The sequence below is a fragment of the Protopterus annectens genome, chromosome 2.part0 (genome assembly GCF_019279795.1).
Source record: "Protopterus annectens isolate FY-2018-M chromosome 2.part0, PAN1.0, whole genome shotgun sequence".
NCBI lineage: Eukaryota > Metazoa > Chordata > Ceratodontiformes > Protopteridae > Protopterus > Protopterus annectens.
This window is the reverse complement of record NC_056728.1, coordinates 596549027-596574744: the sequence shown is the minus strand read 5'-3', so window position 1 is coordinate 596574744 and position 25718 is coordinate 596549027. Positions and strand designations below refer to the sequence as shown.

Genomic DNA, 25718 nt, shown 5'->3' with positions numbered 1-25718 from the left:
GACAATAACCTGAAATTTAATATTCACATTGCCCAATCCATTAAAAAAGTTCACAGAAAACTAGGTCTCCTATATGGGAGCAACAGATTTCTAATAAATAACACAAAAGCCACCACTGCTAGAACCCACCGCCTCTCAACTCTCCTGTATGCCTCCCCAATCTTAACTAACCTCTGCAAGACAGATCTAGCCAAACTCGATGCCTGTTACAATAACATCTCCAACTTTGCCACTAATCCCTCATACAAGTCACATCACCGCTCATCACTTAACCAGCTCAAGTGGCTTGAACTCCCCTCAACTTCTTCTCTTTAATCAACTTACCTTCACCCACAAAATACTCTATCAGAAAAAAACCCTGCACTCAAAGATCTCATTCAGCCAAATTCTTCTTCAAGACTCCTTTGCTCCAGCAACAAACTACTAAACACCACCAAAGCTATCAATTCAGCAGGTGAATCACTTTTTTCCAACTACATCTCCAAACACTGGAATAATCTGCCTAACTCACTAGTAACGAACTCCTATACACGGCAATTTAAAAAACTTCTAAAAACGCACCTTACTAACACCTGGCTCTGCACCTGCAACTCCCCTGGATAACCTGTTCCTCCTTTCCGCTCTATTATCATTACTCTTATTCTATTAGCATGATCTACCACTAATGGTGGTTTCACTTTAACTGAACTTAATCATTTGGATACATCCACTAAATGTAAACAACCATTTTTTATGTAAATTACTGTTGCTCTACTTATTGTGCCTGAAACCACTATCTTGTATGCATTTGCTTCTCAGCTGTATTTGTTTCTCGATTGCTCTTCTCCCGGGCCTCCACTGAAAAAGGACTTGTGTCCAGCAGGACATGCCTGGTAAACAAATGTAAAATCAAAATAAATATTTGAGCATCATTCCTTCAGGGACAAATGTCTGAAATGTAACTGTGTACAGGATTTTTTGTTATTCTAAAACATTCCTTAATGATTTTGTGATGTTACCTTCTGTCAGATGCACTTAAATCTAAAATAAAAAAGTTAAATCATGGATACAATGTTTGTGTGTTCACCTACATGCTTACATATGGAGCTATTAAAAATATTTCTGTTTAGCTCTTTCAAGTGTTCCAGGAATATAAGTATTTTAATAGGCAGCTTTAGCAATTGCTCATATGTACACCCCATGACAAGAGCACTGATTTGCACACATTTCCTTTTGTGGAGTTAATCAGCTTTTTGTCTACTATGAAACTCTTAATTGTTCATTTCTCAGGTATACCCTTCTAGCATGCACTGACAAGCCCTACGATGCTTACAGTTACCTCTAACCACATTATCAAATTTACTCCCCCCCCCCCCCAAAAAAAAAACTGTGTACCAACTTATCTTGAAATTCTGACAGCCATAACTGCAGTCCTTGGAACTGCAAGCATGGCAGTGGAGAATACATATTAAGGAGACCATAACTGTGATCCTCAGCACTGTGAAACTGTGAAAGCAAAGGTGGTAAAGCCCCAAAGTGCTTTAAAGATGTGACAGCAACTTCTGGAATTTGTTGTCATCTGCTGAAACTTCAGTTAAATTTCCAAGTGTTGGGATTCACAGGGTTGGTTTCACATGACCAGTAGCTGTTAAGTATATATTTTGCACTGTGATACACTGCTCTGGGTTCCTGTGATAACAATTCTGATAAAAAGGGGGATAAACATAGGTTCATAGGTTCATAGGTTTATACTAGGCTATCTGCCCTAAGGCATTTATAAGCCTAGCCCAAATGATTGTGGCTTACGCCACCCCTTATAAAAATACTGTGCCCATTAGTTTGTTGTGCCTCTGTCCAGCAGTGACCCAGAGATGATTCCCGGGGTAAACCTACGATCTCCCATCCACAGGTCTAGATTTCTCTTGAACAGAGTCAGCGAGGTGCTCTGCCTCACATGGACCGGGATTTTATTCCACAGCATAGGGAGTCTCTGAGTGATAAATCTATCCCTCCAGCACGTCCTATTTATATCCGTGCTAAGGTTTAAGTCGCTTGCTCTAGTGGTTTTGGTGGATTTGGATTTTTTGAGGTGGAGCATGTCCATTAATTCCGGGTTGGACATGGCCTTGTATGTCAGGCACATGTCACCTCTGAGCAGACGGTATGCGACTGAATAGAGCTGGAGTTTCTTCAATCTGGCAGCATATGACAGATTTTGGAGTCCCTTTATCCTTTTGGTGAGGAACTTTTGGGGTCTCTCCAATTGCTGCAGATGTCGGGTGAGATACATCCCGAATGGGGCATTGTACTCGATCATTGGTCTGATAAGTGAAGAGTACAGGGGAACAATGACCTCACTAGATCTGGATGTGAATCCCTTCATGATCAGGTGGGCAATGTAGAAGGTCTTTCTAACCACTTTAGCAATGTGAGTGTCAAAAGAAAGGCCACTGTCAACCTGGGTCCCCAGGTCCCTGATAACCTCTTCTGTGCTTAGTGGATTGCCACCTATATGGTAGCTTGGGGTTACCTTGTTTTTCCCGAAGGGTATGACTATACATTTTTGGCGTTTAACTTCAGGCCATGGCTCTGGCACCAGCTATCTGTTTCCGTGAGTCCCTTCTGAAGGATATCCGTGTCCGATGCACTTTCCACTATGGCCCAGTTTGCAGTCATCTGCAAACTTTGTCAGCCAAAGTCCTCCCATGTTGGCCTGTACTTCTGAGAAGTAGATGCCAAACAATAGCCAAGGACCGAGCCCTGTGGGACACCACTTGTGACCGGCTTGGAGTCTGACACAGCGCCAGCAACTCTAACCCTGTGGGTTCTGTCCTTAAGCCAGTTTGCAACCCATCTTGTGACATATGGGTTTACATTTAAGCTGGTTTTTCTACAATACCCGAGTGGGGTATTGTGTTTGCAAGGTCAAGGTAGGCTGTATGGACTGCCTTTCCCTCATCAATGGCCTTGGTGACTATTTCAAGAAGTCGACCAAGTTCAAAAGGCATGATCTTCCCTTGACAAAGCCAAACTGGGTCGGGTCCAATGTCTGCAAGTCCCCTATATCTTTGTTTATGAGCTCCATTATGATCCTCTCCATAGCTTTGCAGACTAGACTTGTTAAGCTTAATTACCAGGGTCCGTGAGGCGCCACCTTTGCGGAGTGGGACCACAGTTGCCGTCCCACACTCCTTGGGCACGTATCCTGTGGTAAGGCTGAGATTAAACAGCTGCCTTATGTGCGGGTTTAATTCCTCATTTAGCTCGTGTAGCACACAGCCGGGGACACCATCCGGTCCCATTGATGCTGTGTTTTTAGCTTTAGAGAGAGCAGCTTTCACCTGCGCATTTGAGATGTCGGGGAGGCTACACTCGGCTGGGATAGTTATCTCTCCTTTAGGGGAGAGGGGTGAAGTTTGCACTGAACCTGTCTGCCAGTATGTTGGCAATGTCTGTGGGTTCAGTGATTTTTGTATCATTTTGGACTAATTCTGAGCATATCTGTGAGTTTCCACCCAGGTTCCTAACATAGCTGAAAAAGGCCTTATGATTGTCCTTTGAATCCATGGCAATTTTTCTCTCAAAATTGGCCTTAGTTGATTTTATGAGTGCTCGTATTTTTTACTAATAATGATCAGGGTGACTTCCCTTTTATGGATTTTGTTCTATCATGTAATAGCTTTCTCCTCTTATTGTAAAGTTTGTTAATGGCTGGGGTCCACCAGACTGGACGCTTGCCCTTTGTGGAAAGAGTCTTGGTTTTATTTGGGATTGCCTGATCCATGCAGTCCTGGAGGTGTTCATAGAAGGCATTTGTAAGGGCTTCCACAGCTTGGGTTGTGGTTTCCTCTGACTCAGGGGCCTTGAAGGATACCACACCAGTCTTGAGTAGTGTGAAGTTTGCTTTAGAGAAGTTCTTCACTATGGTCTTTTTGTTTGGGGTGGGGCGGATGTGGATTTCCAGTGAGATTAGTTTATGATCAGATCTCACCAATGAGGGATATACTTCCGTGTGGAGCATTTTGTCCCCATGTTTGTGACAATGAGATCTAGTATATTTTCTCCTCTCGGAACAGTGACTAGCTGTTCCATGGCATTTGAATTTATGAACTCCAGGAACCGTTGGGCTAGAAAGTTAGGGCTTGAGTAATGTTCCCAGTCTATATTCGGTAGTTGAAGTCACCCAATATGATGGTGTTTGGAGATACATTTATACCCTCCAGTGTCTTCAGGAAGGCTGTGTGGGGTTCCTGAGTTTGAGAGGGTGGCCTGTAGCATGCTACAATTTGTAGAGCAGTTTTGCCTATTGTTAGTTGCACCTGGATGGTTTCAAGCTTCATGCGTTGCCACCAACCTGGAGGTGTGAGTATCCTTTATGAATATGGATACACCTCCTTTTGTGGAGTGGTCCGGGTTTTGGGGCCGGAACGCATGATATGAGGTAAAACCTAATAGTGCCGGGTGCTCTCAGGAGCCTTGAACCAGGTTTCAGTTACAGCACAGACATCGATGTTCTCCATACTGAGAAGGGCCTCGAGTGCATTTTGAGATTTAGACTTCTGGCATTGAGCAGCATTACCCTCAATTTCTTCCCATTTTGTTTTCTAGGGTGGTAGGTTTAGAATTTGAGCCTTGCCTAAAAAGGCACTATGGGGTGGCAAGAGCCTTAGCCAATATCCGGAATCCCAGGGTGACAGGTGCAAGCCGTCCCTTACTTGCAGCGTGGCTTGTCAAGCATGTCATCCCAGGCAGACAGACACTGGATCCCCTTTGAATGACACCAGACATTAGGCCAATTGTTAAAGCTGATCATCTTGTCTCTATATTGTGGCATCATTCTTGGTGAAGGAAGGATACTGCTCAGGGTTAGGGTCATACCTGCCTGGGCTACATAATCAGAGAGCTCCTCTATGTCTCTTTTCATGCAGTCCAGGGAGGGTCGTTCACACCAGCATGGACAATGACTGTGTCATATTTGTACTTGCCGTGGAGTGACCCAGTGCTTGTGTTATGTGGCGGATTCTAGCCCGATAGGCAGCTTACTGTGACCCTCTCCTTGTTCAGCCTGGTGAGTGGGACGTCAGTGTGTCTGACTATGGAGTCACCTATGACAAGTATGTTTGGTGTTGTATTTGGCCTTAAGGGCTGTGACTGCTTTGCACACTGCTTTTGTGGTTTATGTGTTGCTTGTGGGGTGTCTTGAGGTAGCAGTTGTTAGGGTGTCTGCTTTGGAGGCCTCTGCTGTTTAGGTAAATTTTACTCAGAGCCTCCGAGTATGTCTTTGTGTGTTTATGTGTTTGATTCAGTGGAGTGGTAGCATTATGTGAGGCTGGTTTTGTGGTGTGTGTAGTTGCCTTCTCCTCCTGTCTGGTCTTGCCAGTCCTGAGTTGAGAGAGCTCAGCCTCCAGTTTGGCTAAATAGCTGCATCTCTCAAGTATTTGTGTTATGTGGGAGGAGGAGAGGGTTGTCTGTGTACATGAGGCAGTTATAACATTGCCTCAAGATTCCCAGATTCACCAGCTGGACCGGAGAGGAGATTGACAACTGACCTTTGGACATGCTAGAATAATATTGGGAAATCCTTAATTGAAAACAAGGGCCAGTGGGGAGTGAGGGTGTAGTGCTTTTAATTTTTAGTGCTGACTTATATAATTGCTTTAGTGAGCAAGTGCCAGGTAACTTGAGTGCAATGTGATACAAGTAACTAAATGCAAAACGACAAACAGTAACTTTCTTTCAAGTGAAACAAGGAAATAAGTACAGTAAGCAATGCAGATATCACTAGTGATCCACAGAAGCTGAGAAGTTATTAGGTGAATTAGCTTCCAGGAAATAACAAGCAAACAAACAACAAGTATATAAACAAAGCTAGATTCAGTAGGCCTGGATCTAGTCTATGCTAGAGCAAACAAGGTGAACCAATTTCAGTAAGATACAGTTCAAATATTCAGGCACTATAAACCTTTAACCAGAAAATTCCCAGCTCAGAAGGGCAGAGTCCAGCCTCTTCTCCCACAAGAGTGCAGACCACGAACCTTCTTAATGTAAAATAACTGGCCTGAAGCCCAAGTGCCTAAACCAGAACTAATACACTTGGACACTGGGCTCTCAATCAGCAGTTCCCAACTTAGAAGGATGAAAGCTACCTGTCCTGCCACCACAGTGCTTGCCACAAACCTTCCTAATGTAAAACAACTGGTCTGAAGCCCAAGTGCTTAATCCAAAAGACTTGAATGATAGCTACACTTTAATCAAGTTACAACCAAGCAGTAATAAATACCATTGAATACTTTAGAGAATGTCTGGATTAGTGCTCAAGTTACACAAACAAAGCTAGATCCAGCAGGCCCGAATCCAGTCTATGCCACAGCAAACAAGGCACCAACTTCAGTAAGAAACAGTTCAGATATGCATGCACTATAAGCCTTTAACCAGAAATTCCCAGCTCAGAAGGGCAGAGTCCAGCCTCTCCTCCCACAAGAGTGCAGACCACGAACCCTCTTAATGTAAAATAACTGGCTTGAAAGCCCAAGTGCTTAAACCAGAATTAATACACTTTTAGAATAACAGACACTGAGCCCTCAATCAGCAGTTCTCAACCTAGAAGGATGTAAGCTACCTGTTCTGCCACAACAGTGCAGACCACAAACCTCTCAGTGCAAAACAACTAACTGGTCCGAAGCCCAAGTGTTTAAACCAAAAGGCTTAGAATGAGTTACACCAAGCAGTAATAAATACAATTGAGTATTTTAAGATGATGCAAAAGTAAAAGAAGTAGGTAAAAACACAAGTACAGTAAAAGCAGATGAAATTTTTTTTTTTTTTTTTTTCTGAACAAGTGCTGAGATCAAAGAAACAGATTTGAGTGCTGAAACTAGAAAACTGGCTAGTTACAAGAAAAAAACAAGCTAGAAGGCTTCCCTCAAACACAGAAGGGCTTGGGGGCTCAGAAGCCTACAAATAGTCTGTACTACTTAACAAGAAAGGCAGGAAATAAGCTTAATTTTTTTTTTTTCTATTTCCCAGATGCTCTCTTTGTACACAGTAGGAGTGCCTGAAATCAGAATATGATCTCACTGCACTCAGTTGAGTGAGCAAATGAGATGGGCCCAGAGGCAGGCTGAGGGGCGGGCAGTTTCAATGCCACTAAGATTAACACCAAAACAAAAACAGGGCGGGTGGGTGGAAATAACTGAAGAGCAGAATAACCAGTTAAAAATTCCTTCAACACTCCTTCATACACAGTTTAAATCAATTTAAATACTGTATTTTTTTTAAAAAAACAAGTGCATAAAAAGGTACTTAAATTCTCTTATACGTCCAGTTGAATATAACCAAGTTCTTAGCTTGCCAAGCTGAAGTTTTAAAGCAGGAATTATTTCACATGCACCAGTTTAAATATGCAAGGACAGGAAATCAATGAATGTGGCTACCCCACCCTGTAATTACTAGCAAATAACAAAATTCAGCCAACACTAGCTTTTAGTTCAAGTTACTGAAGAGCAGAATAACCAGTTAAAATTCCTTCAACACTCCTTCATACACAGTTTAAATCAATTTAAATACTGTATTTTTTAAAAATCAAGTGCATAAAAAGGTACTTAAATTCTCTTATACGTCCAGTTGAATATAACCAAGTTCTTAGCTTGCCAAGCTGAAGTTTTAAAGCAGGAATTATTTCACATGCACCAGTTTAAATATGCAAGGACAGGAAATCAATGAATGTGGCTACCCCACCCTGTAATTACTAGCAAATAACAAAATTCAGCCAACACTAGCTTTTAGTTCAAGTTACTGAAGAGCAGAATAACCAGTTAAAAATTCCTTCAACACTCCTTCATACACAGTTTAAATCAATTTAAATACTGTATTTTTTAAAAAAACAAGTGCATAAAAAGGTACTTAAATTCTCTTATACGTCCAGTTGAATATAACCAAGTTCTTAGCTTGCCAAGCTGAAGTTTTAAAGCAGGAATTATTTCACATGCACCAGTTTAAATATGCAAGGACAGGAAATCAATGAATGTGGCTACCCCACCCTGTAATTACTAGCAAATAACAAAATTCAGCCAACACTAGCTTTTAGTTCAAGTTACTGAAGAGCAGAATAACCAGTTAAAATTCCTTCAACACTCCTTCATACACAGTTTAAATCAATTTAAATACTGTATTTTTTAAAAATCAAGTGCATAAAAAGGTACTTAAATTCTCTTATACGTCCAGTTGAATATAACCAAGTTCTTAGCTTGCCAAGCTGAAGTTTTAAAGCCATATATTATATTCTATTTTTAAGTACTACATTACTTACTTTAACTCCAAAAAGGTAGCATGTTAAAACGCAGACTAGATAAGTCTCTTCATTTTTAAGAATAGATGCACGTAAGGTTCTCATAGGTCTGACTGGCATAAGCACCATGTAACAATTTACTTAAGCCTCTATCTAAAACCTCAACATTATAGCCTCTTTTGCTAAGTCTGTTCTAAATCAGATGCACCTCATTATTAAAATCCTTTTGACATGAACATAGACTCCATGCCTTGATAAAATTCTTCATAGGGCAAAAAAAATAATTTAATGTGGATGTTTTTACTGGCTTTTTGATAACTCAGAGATGGTGCTGGTTTCCTAACTATCTTGTAGTGCAGGGAGTGTGATGATTACACCCCAATATTTGGAAAAAGACAAATCAGTTAAGCAGTAGAGTGGTGTGAGACCCGACCTTGGGCTAAGCAGTAAAATCTGCCAGTGCAGACCAGCAAAAGACAGCAGCAAAATAAAAGATTTGTTTCTGCCGGCTGTTCATCGGTAATGTGTTCCTAACTTGTTATAAACTTAGAAAGTTACTAGAATAACAGGATATGTGTTCACCTGCATTTTCTGAAGGATATGAACTCTGGAACCTAAATGTATATCATTATTTATTGCCTTCATTCCTCAGTAATTTGTCTGAAAACCATGGACTTTATGAGGAACAGACCAAACATAATGCAAAAATCTGGACATTCTGTGAAAATCTGAACAGCTGAGAGGCAGGGAAGGTGGATGTAAATGTCAAGGACTGAGTTACAATGCCTTTCTGACAGTGCTCACTAAATGCTTTACAGCTTTCAAAGCTGCCAAAATACTTATCTTTTTTTCCCCATTTTTTTCTTGTAACTAGTAGTACATGGAGCAGATAAAGCTCCATGCATTACAAAGAAATATAATCGTGTTTCCAATCCAAACCTAATATTGTGTGTTCTCGACATGGATGCCAATTCGAGCGAATTTCATGGCATCCATGTCTCAAACATAAGTCGGTTGGCTTTGGCAACCCAGTCATAATTATGAATGTGGCCACATGCTAATAATGTGAAATTTTACTTACTATTTGAGATATATGCATATGAGCAGTTACTGCAATGCCATAAGATCTATTATTTACGGGTTCAAAAATAAGCATATAACTGAAACTAATATCTTCTGCAATACATACAAAATAAGGTCATCGGTAAATTTTTATTTAATCATGCAAACATCTGGTTAGTGATATCGATCTGTACAGATTGTTTTAAGAAGTCCCAATGAAAAAGCTATCATATGAAGGGACAAAGAAAGCATCCTTTGTGTACTTTGCCTCTTTAAAAAACAAAAAGAATCCATTTATGGGCAATTGCAGAAAATATCTGATTCATCTAAATATTAAGCTATTGCCTCTATACTATTTTTTTAGACGATGTTCATGTTTGATAGTATTACATATGCTAGTCACATAACCACATTTACTAAAAGTCAAAAATAACCATTATGCTATTAGTACCACAGTAATTTCTGACATTCGATCAGTGGCTAAGGATATGGTGTCTCAGGGAATACAGTGCTTATCATCACAAAATGAGATATGCTTCTAGGCAAAGGGATCTGTACATGATAGCCTTCACCTCTCTGCCGATAAAGTATATATCATGAACAAAACATTTTCTATCCTCATAAATGCCTTTTTAAAGCTCTTCAAATTCAAAGACAAATAAAAAATAATACATAAAATGAAAAATCAGAATAGGTAGCTTAGAAGCTTTAATCTGCTTGGAGGATACTAACAGCTGTACTGTCACTGAAACATGGTTTAAAAATCCAAAATGATTATCACAAATTCCTGGGTATACCTCCTTTCACTGTTGCAAAGCCAGTGGAATAGGTGGGGATAGCTTTGTAAAACAGCAACTAAAAGTAAGAAACCAAGAAACAACTCAGGATTAGAAACTGTTCATACATTAAACAACATCACAGGTATTGAATGTAATACTACTGGAATTTACTGTACATCATCTACCAGAGCCACAGGTAGGTTATTTGGAGCCCTGTACAGTTACCTGACTGGGCGTCCTCCCTAAGTTTCAGAGTCGAGGACTGAAAAAAGATCTTGTGAAGTGTAGCAGACCTAGCTACAAATGTACCAAGTGGCTTACTACAGTTAAAATGCCACAAACAAAGCCCTTCTGCCATCCCTTTGTCCTGTCATAATTACACCTCTCCCACTCATGCATCTAACAGAGTACAGGGATTTCCTGATGAAACTCCAAGAAGTTTAAATCAGTGAAAATATAGTCCTTATGGGGGGTTTTAACTACCCATATACCCATTAGGTAAACTACATCAAATAAATTTGTCTAGACATCAGATGACTGTGCTAATAGAAACAATTTGGGACAAACAGTGTGACAACAACAAAAGCTGGAGATATTGTAGGTATGACATCAGCAAACTTTGGGTCTATTTGCTAAACACACATGGTTATCCCTCTATAGTTAACACAAATTGAGATACCACAAACTTTAACCTAAAAGTAAAATCACTGTTAACTCAAAAATAAATCATCCCAATTAGACTTCACCAATGAAACTTATGCACACTGGGATACTATCATTAATGACAGAGACAAGACTGCTGCTGATAATAAAAATCAGTTCTGTTATATTATAAATTCCTGCAATCATGAACGGGAACCTGACATTAGAGCAATGCCACTCTAGGGGAATGCAAAAACTCTGAATTAGATTTGTGAAAAGTACTTTCTGTGACAATGGGAGTTTTTTTTTTAATTTTTTCCACTGTTGTATAACCTCAGAGTAGGCAGATATAAGATCAGGGGTTATCTCCCCCACATGGGGGGGGGTGCAGGGGAGGGCTTGCACCATGCAAAAAATGCTTTGCTCTAAGCTTTGCTGAAAGCAGTTCTGTCAAACTGACTTCAGAGCTTTAGCTTTTGTTAGGAATGCTGTTAATGTATTGACAAGAATGTGTGATGAACATACTGGTAATACATAAACACATAGGTAAATTCAATCAAAGCCTTTGGGGGCACCAATAAATTAATAAGATATACAGCACAAAGAAGAGATGGTAATTACTTTCAAAAACTGCCACAGTAATAAAAACAAGTCCAGACAAAAGGTTTAGAAACTGCTTATTTTTCTCAGCAAATCTTCCAGCTCTAACTAAAACCTTAACTTGCTGCCATCAAAACTATTTGTACTCCACCTGATATGTTTTGATTAAAGCTAACCAGTCTTGTCTAATAGCTGCAAAACAGTCATTTTTAACAGTGCTGTTGTAAATACTCATCCACCTTTTTTCATACCCAGTACACAGAGTTGTATAAATTCACTCCAAATGAAGAATAAAACAGGAGGGTTGGCACAAACAGGCCATAATGAATAGACTGATGAACTTCCTGAAAGTCTTTGTGAATGTATCACTGGTTGATGACCTTTGAATTTATACAGCACATTGCCCAGTGCTTACCACATCATGCTGTAAGATGCTACTTTACCACAGCTGGACAAGCTAAGCAGGTCTCCAAGCCTTCTTTCATGTAAAACCGCAAATGGGTACTTTTGAAAATGATTCATCAAGCATATACAACTATAATGTGGTAAAACATGGACCAATCCAACTGACTTACAGTAGTTCTGTTTAGTTCCTAACCACACCATACTGTAGTCTGGCACAGGCCAATACAGGGGCAAGGTCTTGGCCACAGTCAAAGCACTGGAGGAAGGAATTTCTCTTTGATAGCTAGTCAGTCATCTACATGTTGGTATTCTGATAAACTAAAATTGCAACAGAAACAAGCATAGTTTACATTAAACTGACTTCTTCTATTGTTTTGACACAATTGAAGGTACTCTACCCATTTTCTACCTGTGCTCCCATAGGGTAAATGCTCAAGCAATCCATTTTTGATAATATTATTTAAATTGGTTCAGTAGTATGAAAATAATATGTCATAATTGTACAGTGTTAAGAGTTTCATCTCACCTGCTGCTTCAGAGGGTAATGGGTCTGAGGCAGTTCCGTTGCTTGCAAGAACTCTAAACTGGCTATTGATGAGTGCCCGTTTCATCTGCAGCTGCTGCAACCAATACAGCATCACGTCACTGCTGGCTGCCTAGGAGTTAATTTGCTAAGGTTAAACACTGCAAACTCTGAAAGGGTTATGCAGATACCAGCAAGACATCAAAGTCAGCATGCAACTTAAGCAGAGCTAGAAGATGGCCAACAATTACTGCAAAGTTTTCTAATTTGCAATCAACAGACTCGCTGGATACCACAAAAACTTAATTCAAAACCACAAAAAATGCAATTCAAATGAACTGTTACTACATCAGATACTGTTTTGTATGAGTCACAGTAAAGTGCTATTTAAGTTTTACCATTTCATTACTGACTTGTTTTCTCACTCAGTAACAAATTGGCCATACAGCCCCACACAAAACTTGAAAATTCCCTTGTGACATACTCCCAAGGCATGTGATGCTGAGATAAGGGACAAGGGATTCTAGGATTCAAAAACTGCTCTATGATATTCATCAGCAAAAAAGATTAAAAGAATGCATTCGCTAAACGTCAGGCGGCACAAAAAAAATACATAAATGCAACAATACATTGTTACATTTAAATTATTATAGCCTGCTTCCCAAAAAATATAACTAGCTCAGCTGATACTGTCTGATTTTTTTTCTGTAGTGGGAAAAGCCTGTCTATAAGCATCCACCAATTGAAGAGAGATTCTCATTGCAACAAAACATATTTTTTCTAAAGTCACCAAACCTCACTGTAAATTATACAAATCAGTCGATAAACGTAAGTTTATTCAGTTAGTTCCACCCACACAAGTTTCAAAGTTTTGTCAACAATTTAGGGGTTAAACAAGAAATCAGTCATAAAACATCTGATCGGGCAGTGCTGTGAAACATTTCAGTGTGCAACACTCCATGTGGTAGTTAAATCTGCTGTTTTTTCAGTTCATTATGATGTGCCTGTGTAACTACCATGTAAGGTAATGTTAGAATACGAAAGCTTATAATATCACTACAGTTAACTGGAAACTGAATATATGCCAGCAGAGCCTATTCTGGCAGAAATGCAAAGGAAATCCTACATGACATTTGCATTTAAATTCAAAGTATGAGTAAATCCAAAATAAAAAAGATTCAAGATAAAACAAGAGTAAGAACATGCTCTCAAAGACGGACAAAACACAGATCATTAACACAAGCATCCATAAGAATGCATTAAAATATTTTTTTTTATTTCAATGAGTGGTCAGTATTTTTTAATTTTCAGCCCTTCTCATACCTGCTGACCATCCTGTCAACTGCCTCGAGTCTGTCCACTCACTAACCAAGTGACAGCTGACAAGTGACCAGCAATGGATTTTGTGTTATGTGCACACAGTCCCAGCTGAGCAGATCTGTAGATGCTGAAGGGTTTGGCATGTGATGGACCTTAGCTACAGTATTTTACCCAGATACATGAGTGACATAACCCCTCAGTAAGCTTTGTCCTCTCCTTACAAACAAGCACCTCTGTGGCATGCAAGCCCACCCCTGAAAAGGTGAGCAGGCATTACTGCTTCATTACTCATCTCCATCTTCTGAACATCTCCTCCAGCACCTAGGCTACTAATCAAATATTGAACATCTGGGTATAGTCAGGGCTTTATCGCTGTATGTCACAGAGCTATCTTACGAGCAATGAAAATGACACATACACTAGATCTGTCAGAGAAATGAGAGCTTTATTTAAGTTATCTCTGTATTATCTTAAATAGAAAAGTCTTTTTTCAAATATAAAAGAAAAATTTTTTTTTCCTGCACTCTATCAATTTTTGTGATATGAATATCAATTCTATATATCTTGGATATTTTATATTTTAAAAGTGTATTTTTTATTAACAATATGTAAATTTTGGGTCATTTATTTTTAATGATATGTGTTTTTAATATTCATGATAGGCAGTAACAGATTGGTTGTTTCTTGATGCACATCGACTGATTGGATACTTTTTGAAAAATAACAGTATTTATAATGCATATAATTTATTAATTTCAGCATTATCTGATGAAGTCTTTGTCATTGGAGTTGTCAAGAGCGTTAATCTGCAGTTTTTATATGTTCGTGTCTTACTTGGTGGAATTAAACAGTGGAACCTTTGCTGGTGTGTTTCCTGCCTTCTACTAGGCTGTTTTGGATTTTTTTCTTGGTTTTTGGTCGTTTTTCTACACTTTCTGTATTCATTTACTTACTTTGTGTTGACGGAGTTAGTTCCACTAGGTATGGCTTATATTCAGGTCATATCCGATGTGGTACACATACTAACTAGGGAAAATGTGTCCAGGACAGCAGGGGAAAATGAACTGAATAAAATACGTATACAGACATGTTTATGTATAGAGAATATTATGGAGTGTGTGATTAGGTAGGAATGATGCATGAATAGGAAATGGTTTGCTGCATTGTTATGTTACGGTTTTAATAAAAACTTCTACTCCTCAAATGATATTAGTAGCTCAGATGAATATAGAATAAGCCAGGCATATGAGTCCTCAGTTTAACATTTCATCTGAAGGATAACACCTCAGAAGTACAGTAACCACTTTCTATTACACTACACGATCAGTATTGGCACACTACACGATCAGTATTGGCACACAAGTCCAAGTAGTTGGTGGTGAGACAGAAACCACACCCTTCTGATCTTCCCTGTAGCTCAGGCAAATGTGTTTACTCACTACACAAGTCCTGATATATTTCACCAGAGGGATAAAACATATGTGTGTGTGTGTGTGTGTGTGTGTGTGTGTGTGTGTGTAGATATATATATATATATATATATATATATATATATATATATATATATATATATATATATATATATATATATATATATATATATATATATATATATATATATATATATATATATATATATATATATATATATATATATATATATATATATATATATATATATACATATATATATATATATATATATATATATATATATATATATATATATATATATATATATATATATATATATATATATATATATATATATATATATATATATATATATATATATATATATATATATATATATATATATATATATATATATATATATATATATATATATATATATATATATATATATATATATATATATATATATATATATATATATATATATATATATATATATATATATATACACATACATATATATATATATATATATATATATATATATATATATATATATATATATATATATATATATATATATATATATATATATATATATATATATATATATATATACACATATATATTTCCGTTCAGATATTTCCGTGTTCACCGAAATATCCTTTATTTTAATAGTAAACCTATATATATATATATATAAATATATATATATATATATATATATATATATATATATATATATATACACACACACACACACACACACAACCTACCTATATAAACAGCAAACACCAAAACATCAATGCCAAAGGATCAAAACTCAAAGGAACCAAAAACAAAACAACAAAAAAAACACAACTCTCTTTTTTGGGGGGGGGGGGCAAGGCTACCCAGCATCCCCCACCCCCTGCTAATTATATATACCAACTTAAAGACCACACAGAGTGCAAAGTTCCACTTCTTACTGTTTCATGACCTCCCAAAAAGTGCCGACAGATGTGATCATATGATTATTCCATCACTTCTGCTGCCATTAAAGATGTTCGATATTACATTCTGCCCTATGAATGCTTTGTGTATATATATATATATATATATATATATATATATATATATATATCAGCAAAGCAGACCCAACAGGAAGATACAGCCAGTACTCCACTCCAAACGACAAAACGAAAGTTGGGAATTTGTTTGTTGTTTTTCTCATATATATATATATATATATATATATATACACACACACACACACACACACACATATATATATATATATATATATATATATATATATATATATATATATATATATATATACACATATATATATAAAATCAGATATTTGTACTTTGCATTGGAAGACTGATGTGAATAAAATACAGGATATGGTTGATCAAACACTTAGGCAAATCTCAATTATACAGTATAATTCACACATTATTGATGATATTCAAGAATTAATTACTTTCTTAAAAAGAACGAAATCAGACAGACCAGATGGTTATGCAGCTGATTTTTTTTCAGGCATTTAAAGAGTAAACAGCACCTCTTTTACTAAAAATTATAGACTATCTTATCATTCATCTAAATGTAGAGTCCATACTACACTGATTTTGAAAGCAGGAACAACTGGTTTGGATCTAATATGTTATCACCTGATCTTGGTTCTTAACACAGACTACTGAATAACAGTTAAAGTTGTTGTTGTTGTGTCTTTCGGCTTTTCCCGGTTAGGGGTCGCCACAGCAGAACTCCAGTCCGCTAATGATTGGCAGTTGATTTTTATGTGCTGAGTTGCTAGCCCTATCGCACAACCTTCAATGAAGGTATGCCCATTCACGCATGTCTCCACGCAGAAGACGCTCTAGCTGAGAGTTGAACCGGTCAGCGTCTTACTGTGAGGCAACAACGCTACCGCAGCACAGTAAACAAAATGTAGATTGAAGCCTGTGTTATGGAACAAATCAATTTGTATTGAATCCTGACAGAAAATTGGAATAGGCTAACAAGTTATTACACACAATAATCGACCTATTACTTGTTATTTATTAGCTGGGATAAGTTTGATGTGATGAAGGTATTTGATTTAGTAAATTCCATGTACATTCATCATGTTTTATGATATTATGGTAAACCTATACAATATCTAGATGTAATACAATACACACACACAATATATATATCTACACACACATATCGATAAATATGTTACTGATCAATATATCAACAAGGGTGCATACTTCATTGATAAATATATCAATAAGGGTGCTTCAGGGATGTGCCTTACATTCTACTTTATTTGACAAGACAACCTTATATTGTTTTCAAAAAAAAAAACCAGAGCATAACAGCAAATTATTCATACTCCTACTATGGCATATATTGATGACCTTATTATTTTAGCTTCTAATTGTCTTAAGAAATTAATACAATTAGTGAAACGTTTTGATTAGTTTAATATGTGGTATGACTGAAGATTAATTATCTTAATTGTAATGCTTGGTGTTTTATCAAGTAGGTTATGATAGTTGTAAAAAAAAGATAACGTCTACTGTACAGCAATTTGAGTTTCTTAGAATTCAAATTCGAGTCAAACTGTCATGTCACAAATCACCTACAAAGCTTAACTTAATAGTTACAAATACGGTTTAAGAAGTTTGATTCAATGAGTTTTTGATGTGGTGATTTATTAATGTTTGGATATGTAACCAAAGTACATTTCTTTGATTCAGCAGCCACTGATACCACCTCCTAAAAAGAGGATTTCCCAGTTAAAAAACATTTTTGTTACATTTTTAGAAGGGAGATGTTCCCAGTGTCCCTTGGAACATCTAAACTGCCACCAAGGAGAGCTACAAACTTAAAATAGTATTCCAGATATAAGGAAATATGCCAATCAGCACAGAACAAATTATACTTAGTAAAATTAATACTAATACAAATGGTAATGTTGACCAAACAGCAAGGATTTCAGGACTGACCACATTGTCATCAAATAAATATAACTACTCTCAAAGGTTAACATATTCTCTAAAACACCAGCCACAATGAAAGGTTTAATATATTTAATAATAAAAGAACATGAAAATACTAAATATCTATTTAAAACAGACATCAGAGTTTCAATCACAGGAAATATTAAAATAACACAAATTAATAGGTTCACACAGATACAGATAAACAGTACTAACTAATCTCACTATATTTTCCTGACTGATCTAAAAAATACTATTCCCTGGTTACTTGCTAAAGCAAGGCAAGATGAAGTAAGTGAGTGATTCTTCTATGTTAGGTTGCAAAAACAGACTGCTCTGAGACTTCTATCTCATCTAATATTAAAACATAATTTTAGTTCTGGATTACAACTGGATTGCAGAATGACATCACATACATCTGGTTATCTGAGATCTGGTTCCCATACTACCCCACTTTACTAGAAAGTGAGCCACACTCTCGCACATATGGGTTACCATATCCACAGACAGAGCTTTGCCAAGATGTGTTACAGCATCTGGAAGCCATAAAATCATTTCTAACTTCCACCCTTCCAGAGCGGCAATTAGTTCACCCCATGGGCAATACATAAGGCTTCCTAGTACATACTTTTATCTCTGGCTGCACTGAGACCTGTGAGATACAAACTTTATAGCCTAAATTATGTAATTTAATTTCAGGATATATTTTCTAAAAGTTAGCTGGGGCTGAGCTTAACCTTTTCTCTTCCAGTATCCTCTGTTACAATGTATTCATTTCAACAGTTATAATACAGTCTGACATACAAGTGTTTTGCTTTTTTCTGTCCTGAAAGACCCACTGTTTGTACATATTTTTTTTAACACAAGCACCTTTACAAATACATTGTCAACACAAACACCTGTAAAAATCAGTTTGATATACAAATGACATATAATTCTTTACAAAACTCCAGCTAGCTATACTGGCATATGTTACACTTCCACTGCCCTACTTCTCCTGGCATAGCTGGCTATACCTCAAATCATCACACAGCCATAAAAACATCTTATTGTAGGACGCTTTGAAAATTTCTGTCTAAGCTTTCTTATAGAAAATGTGATAAATTACTACCTACTTCTATGCACAGCCTACTTCCCAACTGCAACTGACAATGCACTTCCACACAATGGAGGGGAGACACTACCCTCTCTCTTTAGTAAATTCTGGAGAGAACACAAAAGAATGAACAGCCTGATTAAGGTTAATCTCTGGCAAGTTTCATAGGAGGTTACTAGGCTATTGACCCAGAGGTCATTTCAAGCCTAGCCATTTCATCCCAAATGCAACACTATGGATATTCTAGTCAGTACCCAGGACTGTATTTATTAATGACTGTCCATGTCCAGGAGGATTGTGGTCGCTATCATCAGTAAGAATTTATGGTGCCCTATCCACTAGTCCAGGTTCCTTTTGTACAGTGTCATAGAGGAGCTCTGCTTCACATGAATTGGCAGCCTATTCCAAAGATGCAGCAGTTGCTAAGAAACAAATATGTCCCTCCAGCACTTTCTATTCAAGTCACAGGCCATATTTAGGTCCTTGGAATGGGTAGCTCTTGTCTCATTTGATTTACGGATGTGCAGCAAATTCATTAGGTTTGGGATGGAGATTGCTCTGTAATCCAGGCATAACTCTCCCCTAAGAAGTCTATATGATACTGAGTATAGTGACAGGGACTTTAGTCGGTCTGTGTAAGGCATGTACTGGAGTCTCTTGATCGTCTTAGTTAGAAACCTCTGATGTCTCTCCAATTGCTGCAGCTGCTCTGTATGGTACATGCCTAAAGTGGCTTTATACTCGGTTATGGGCCTGATTAGTGATGACTATAGAGGGGTTATAACCTCCTTTGCTCTAGACGTGATGCCTTTGATAATCAAGTGTGCTATGTAGAAAGCCTTCCTTACTACAGCAGACACATGGTAGTCAAAGTTAAGGTCACAGTCTACTTGTGATCCCAGATCTCTTACCACTTCTTAGGTACACAGGGTATTGTTGTTAACCTGACAGAAAGAAGGGGCACTATTTTTACAGAAGGGAATGATGATGCATTTCTTTGCATTCAGTTTGAGACTGTGACTAAGACATCAGCTGTTGATATGCATAAGACCCTCCTGAAGTATACCGACATCATTTGGGATTCAATACTTGCACCCAGTTTGTAGTTGTCTGCAAACTGGGCAAGCCGCAGCATCTTAGTTTTCGCCTGAACTTCAGAGAAGTATATACCAAACAGTAAGGGGCCCAGCACTGACCCTTCTGGCACCCCGTTGGTGACAAGTCTGCTGGTTGATGTGGGGTCACCCACTTTGATAGTGTGCACGTTTGTGAGCCAGTTGGCAACACATCTCACAACAAAGGGGTTTACAGTTTGCTAAGTTTATCAGTAATGCCCGAGTGTGGGAGTGTGTCAAAGGCCTTTGCCAAGTTGAGGTATACTGTGTGCAAAGATGTGCCCTTGTCAATGGCCCTGGTCACCATTTTCAAAGAAATCCACCACATTTAACAAGCAGGATCTGCCCCTGACAAAGCCAAATTAGGTCAGATCCAGGGTTTGGAGATTGCCTATGTCTTTATTTATGAGGTCCATGATGATACATTCCATAGCTTTACAGATGAGTCTGGTCAGACTTGTGGGTCTGCAATTCCCTAAATCTGTTGCTAAGCCACCTTTGAGGAGGGGAATAACTGTTGTTGTTCACCATTTTGCAGTTTTAATTTGTTTAGAAGACAGTCTGGTATGCCGTCTGGTCCCATAGAGGCTGTGTTTTTTGCCTTAAAAAGGTTTTAATGACCTGCTCTTTGGATATGTAGGATGGGGGAGGAAGTTTAGGGCAATGTTTGTGATAAGTTTGGAGGGGATAAGGGAGTGAAATTTTTGCTAAATCTGTTTACTAGCAGGTTTGCTATCTCTGTGGGATGTGTGATACCATTAGTCACTAGTTCCGCACATGCTTGGGTCATACCTTTTAAGCTACCTACATAGCTGTAAAGGGCCTTATGGTTATCCTTGGCTGTGATTGCCAAGTTTTTCTGAAAGTTACCCTTAGAAGATTTTACATGTTGTCTTATTTGCCTACTGAGGATGAGGAGGGTGCTTTTCCGTTTTTGGGGGCTCGCCTTAGTTTTCTTAGACAGCAACTTTCTGCATTTGTTGTAAAGTTTGTTGATGCTAGATGCCCACCAGGGTTGCTTTTTTTTCTATTTGGGGCTCTGACTTTGATTATCTCTGGAACAGCAGAGTCTATACACTTATACAAGTGATTGTACAGGGCTTTAGTGTAAGCTCTGGCATAGTTACTACTTCCAGCTCGGGGTGAGCTTGGAAAGTATTTATGCCTTCTCCTAAGATGGTATAGTTTGCTTTGGTGAAGTTTTTTAGTCTGACTTCACCCTTTGTAAGTTCTGGTGTTAGTGCCAGTTCAAAGTTGACTGATTTGTAATCAGATTTAACAAATGACGGTCAAACAGTTGCATGGTGCATCTGTTTGTCCTGTTAGTGAGGACCAGATCTAGTATGTTTGTTCCTCTTGTTGGGGTTTAAACAATCTGTTCAAAGGCATTTGAGCTGATGAACGTTTGTGCTAGTGAGTTAGGGCTAGAGTAGGTTTCCCAGTTGGTGGGATAATTGAAATCCCCCCATGACCAGAGTATTTTGCAATATTTGGATTAACTCCAGTTTTGTCAAGTAGGCCTCATGCGAGTTATGATCCATGGAGGGTGATCTATAACTAGCTATGACTTGAATGGGGGGTCTTACCTACAGTAATCTGAACACGGAGCATCTCCATGGAGTTCTGCAGTCTAACTAGTCAGGGGATGAATTTATCTCTAATATATATATATATATATATATATATATATATATATATATATGTGTGTGTAAAAACATTGCCTCCTTTGGTTCTCACATGTTCATTTTGGGTTCTGAGGGTGTGGAAAGTATTGTAGCTTTGCAAGGCCGGGGTACACTCTGAGGCCTTGAACCAGGTTTCTTTGACTGCACAGACATCTACATTCTCCACTGACAGAAGTGCTTCCAGGTTGTGCAGTTTTTTTGGTTTGACCTCCTGGGATTTAGCAGCATAACCCGTATTTTGTTATGGTTGTCCACTTTCACGTTGTTAATTTTGTTTTTGAGACCTTGCCACTTTGGGGGAACCAAGAGCCTTTGCCCGCAGCTGAAAGCCTAGTGGTGCCAGGTGCAAATCATCTCTGGCAAAGCATCGAGGTTTGTCGGCCATGTCATCCCAGGCTGACAAACTGGATCCCCTTTGAATGACACCAAAAACTAAGCCAATTATTGAAATCAATTATTTTTTGTTTATACTGTGGCATCATTCTGGATGAGGGTAATATGCTGCTCAAGACTAGGGACATATGACTTCCAAGATGGCTGCACATTGAGTAACAGCTTGTTCCTAGCTCTCCCAGTGTGAAAAAGAAATTCAGCAGAATTCAGAGAAGGCCAGTAGACTTGTGTTTATTGGTAAAGTTCAGTAACTGGCTAGTAACTGCCTGGATGCCAGGAATAATGAAATACAAAACACCTGGGAAAAAATCAGCTACAAAAATTAGGGAAGAAACACTGACTGGGGAATGTTCTGCAGCTGTTCAGCAAAAATCAATGCAACCTTCAGACATAACGTCCAATAATCTACAGGATGATATAAGACAACTGCATACAGACCTTGTTAAAATAAACAAAACACTGATGGAGTATATCAACACAACAAACAAAAGGCTAGACAAATGGAAGAAGCTTTAAACAGGTATTCAGATGAGATGACAAAGTTGCAAAAATCAGAGGTTGACATAAAGAAAAGAATGGCTGAATATGAGACTGCTCTGGACGAGATTTTTTAAAAAATAATAGAATTAGAGGACAGAGCATGTAGGAAAAACCTGAGATTTTCAGCTATAGTAGAGAAGCTGGTAAGAGCAGACTGCATTAATTTTATGAAAGCACAAATAAGCAACTGGACTGATATTCCACAGCAGGGGTTGTTAGTTGAAAAGTTGCATTGTGCATATGCTCCAAACATAGCTAAAAGAAAACAACCTAGACCTTTAATAGTAAATATGCAATACTACCAGCAGGAGTTGATTATGACAAAACTGTGGCAGGAGGACAAAAATACTAAAAGTGGGAGACAACAGAGTGTTTGTGGAGAAGGAGTACTCATTGTACACCAGGTAGAAGAGAAGTAAATCCATTCCACTATTCAGGGAATGTTGAGATGCAAGTGTAAGATTAAAAAGCTGTATCCAGCTGTCTTTAAGGTATTCTTCCCTGGAGGGACAAAATCATTTTTTGATGAAGTACACGCTAAGGAGGAAATATAAATGTTTGTCCAACAAAAAGTGAGCTGTGGAACAGAATAAAATTCTGCTTCTTGTTCTTCTGGTAATAAAGACCACAGAGAGACTGTACCTGTGAAACCTTTTCCAGTATTTCAATGGAAAATGTTGGACAGAAGGAAGGGAGCACAAGGGTTAACTAGAAGAATTGAGAGTATGTTGGAAATGAAGCAGAGACAGGATTTGGGTGATGTAGAAGAACAGCAATAAAACCAGTAACAATGTGGCATTACAATGCAATAATTATATTTGTGAAATATGACAAAACAAGAAAATCTGGAAATATTGGATATTTTCAAATTTGTTGGATTTGTGGGGGGACTCTAAAGTATATGCCCTAATTCATGTCATTACTGTTCAGAAAAAATCTTTGGGGAGGGGAAGAGAGGGAAGAGAGCTAACTGTAAATGAAGAAAGCATTTTCTTTTCTTAATAGTACTGTATTTGTCGTTTATGGTTTTCTTTGCGTGCAATTTTTAAGTGTAATGGGGATTGTAAATGGGTGCTGTTTTTTTTTTCCTTCCTCTTCCTTCTTTCTTCTTTTAAACTTTTAACAGATATAGGCAATGCAAAGTTTAAAAAAAACAGCCTGGTTAAAAAGGTATGACAAAGTTACAATTAATGTGCTTTTTCTCATTTTTGCATGGGGAAATGACTGGATTAAGGACCTTAGATTGATTAGTTTTAAGAGAGAGCAAGTAAATGGGTGGACGTGGTGGTGTAGCAGTTAGTGTTGCCGCCTCACAGGAAGAGGTTCTCCAGTTCGATCCTTGGCTAGGGTGCCTTCTGTGTGGAGTCTGCATGTCCTCCCTGTGGTCACGTGGGTTTCCTCTGGATGCTTTGGTTTCCTCCCACATCCCAAAGACATGCTGTAGGTGGATTGAATAGTCTAAATTGGCCATTGGCATGGGTTCATGTGTGTGTGTGCCTTCTGTGGAAGGATGGGCACTGGGCTGGCAACTTGACACTGTAAAACTCCACTATCAATCATAAGCAAAAACGTGATCCGCTGTGGCAACCCCTAACCGGGAAAAGCCGAAAGAAGAAGAAGAGAGCAAGTAAATGAAAAAAATATATATTCAATATTAAGGCTTTTCTTTCTAGCAAATACATGTATACTTAGTAGCAACTCTGCAGTTGGTCTTCATGTTTCCATGGAAAAATCTGATAAACAGAAACTGGTTGTCTCGTTCTCATGTCTCCATTGAGACAATCAGATAAAGAGAAATAGGAGACAGTCTGGTGGAAGCAGACTTACTGAGGGGAAACAAATGAAGAAAAATTGGCTAGGACATAATGTTCTCTAAAAGCAATTAGGGGTTTTCCCAGCTGAGAGAGCTTTAAAGATAAAACAAAACCAATTAGAATTGAAGTAAAGTTTTCTCAGTTTTTCTGAAATACAATGGGGATACTAATATAAATGGCTGCTTTATTTTTTTTCCTCTCTCTTTTTCTCCCTTCTTCTCTTTTTCTTTGCTCAGTTTTATGAAATGTAGGCGCTGCAATGTAAAAAAAAAAAAAAAAAAAACAAGGGAAGAGGGAGAGGAAAGGTCTGTTTAAGAGAATATGACAAAATAAAAATCAGTGTGCTTTTTCCCATGCTTGCATAGAGAAATGACTGGGTTAAGACCATAGGTGTTATCCAGTAACAATTTTAATACAAAGCATATAAATGAAAAAGAATATTGAATATTATACATCTCTTTTTCCTGATAAACAAGGCATCTTTAGCAGTTTTATGTCTGGTTTGCATGTCACTAGAAGACAATTTGATAAAGAGAAATGGTTTGGAGATAGTGTTTACTGAAAGCATTCAAGTGTTTGCTCAGCTGGGAGAGCTATAAAGATGGACAAAATCAAACGGTGTTTACTAATAGCACTGGCTATATCATGCGTCGACTAACCTTTCATTTTTGTTAACTCTAGCGTGTCTGTGTGGCTATCAACGTAGCACTTTTGTTCTTATTAGGAAGCAAAAACTTAGATATTTGAAAATCTACATAGTTTTGTGTATTAAATTAGGTTTTATGAGGGATTTGTGGGGAGTTGTTCATTCTGTTTGAGCGCTTTCAAAAAACAAAAAGTTATGTAATATGTGACATAGGCTCAAATGGATATGACAAGAAACAACTGTATAAAAGGCCAACCTGCCGAACAGTATATGCATGTAACATAAAAGATGGAAATAGGCATTTAACAAAAAAGCAGCTATACATAAAAGGTGGTAATAACAACTGTATAAGAAAATGATGTTTTCTGTAATGTCTCTCAATCTTAATAGTCTTATATAGAAATATAAAATAGAAAGTAGTGAACTATATTAAAAATG

General features: G+C 37.8%; 1 protein-coding gene across 3 annotated transcripts in view; it reads right to left on the bottom strand.

Annotated features, from left to right (window-relative positions):
• TBC1D2 (TBC1 domain family member 2) overlaps positions 1-25718 on the bottom strand; it is a 1250316-nt gene that overhangs the window by 1102962 nt on the left and 121636 nt on the right. For 2 of the 3 annotated variants that reach the window (XM_044060977.1, XM_044060978.1), the window contains exon 3: positions 12281-12410. The exons of the other annotated variant lie outside the window; for it this stretch is intronic. In XM_044060977.1, coding sequence (XP_043916912.1) covers positions 12281-12410 — 130 coding nt within the window. The remainder of the gene's footprint in view (positions 1-12280; positions 12411-25718) is intronic. 3 annotated transcript variants of the gene reach the window in all.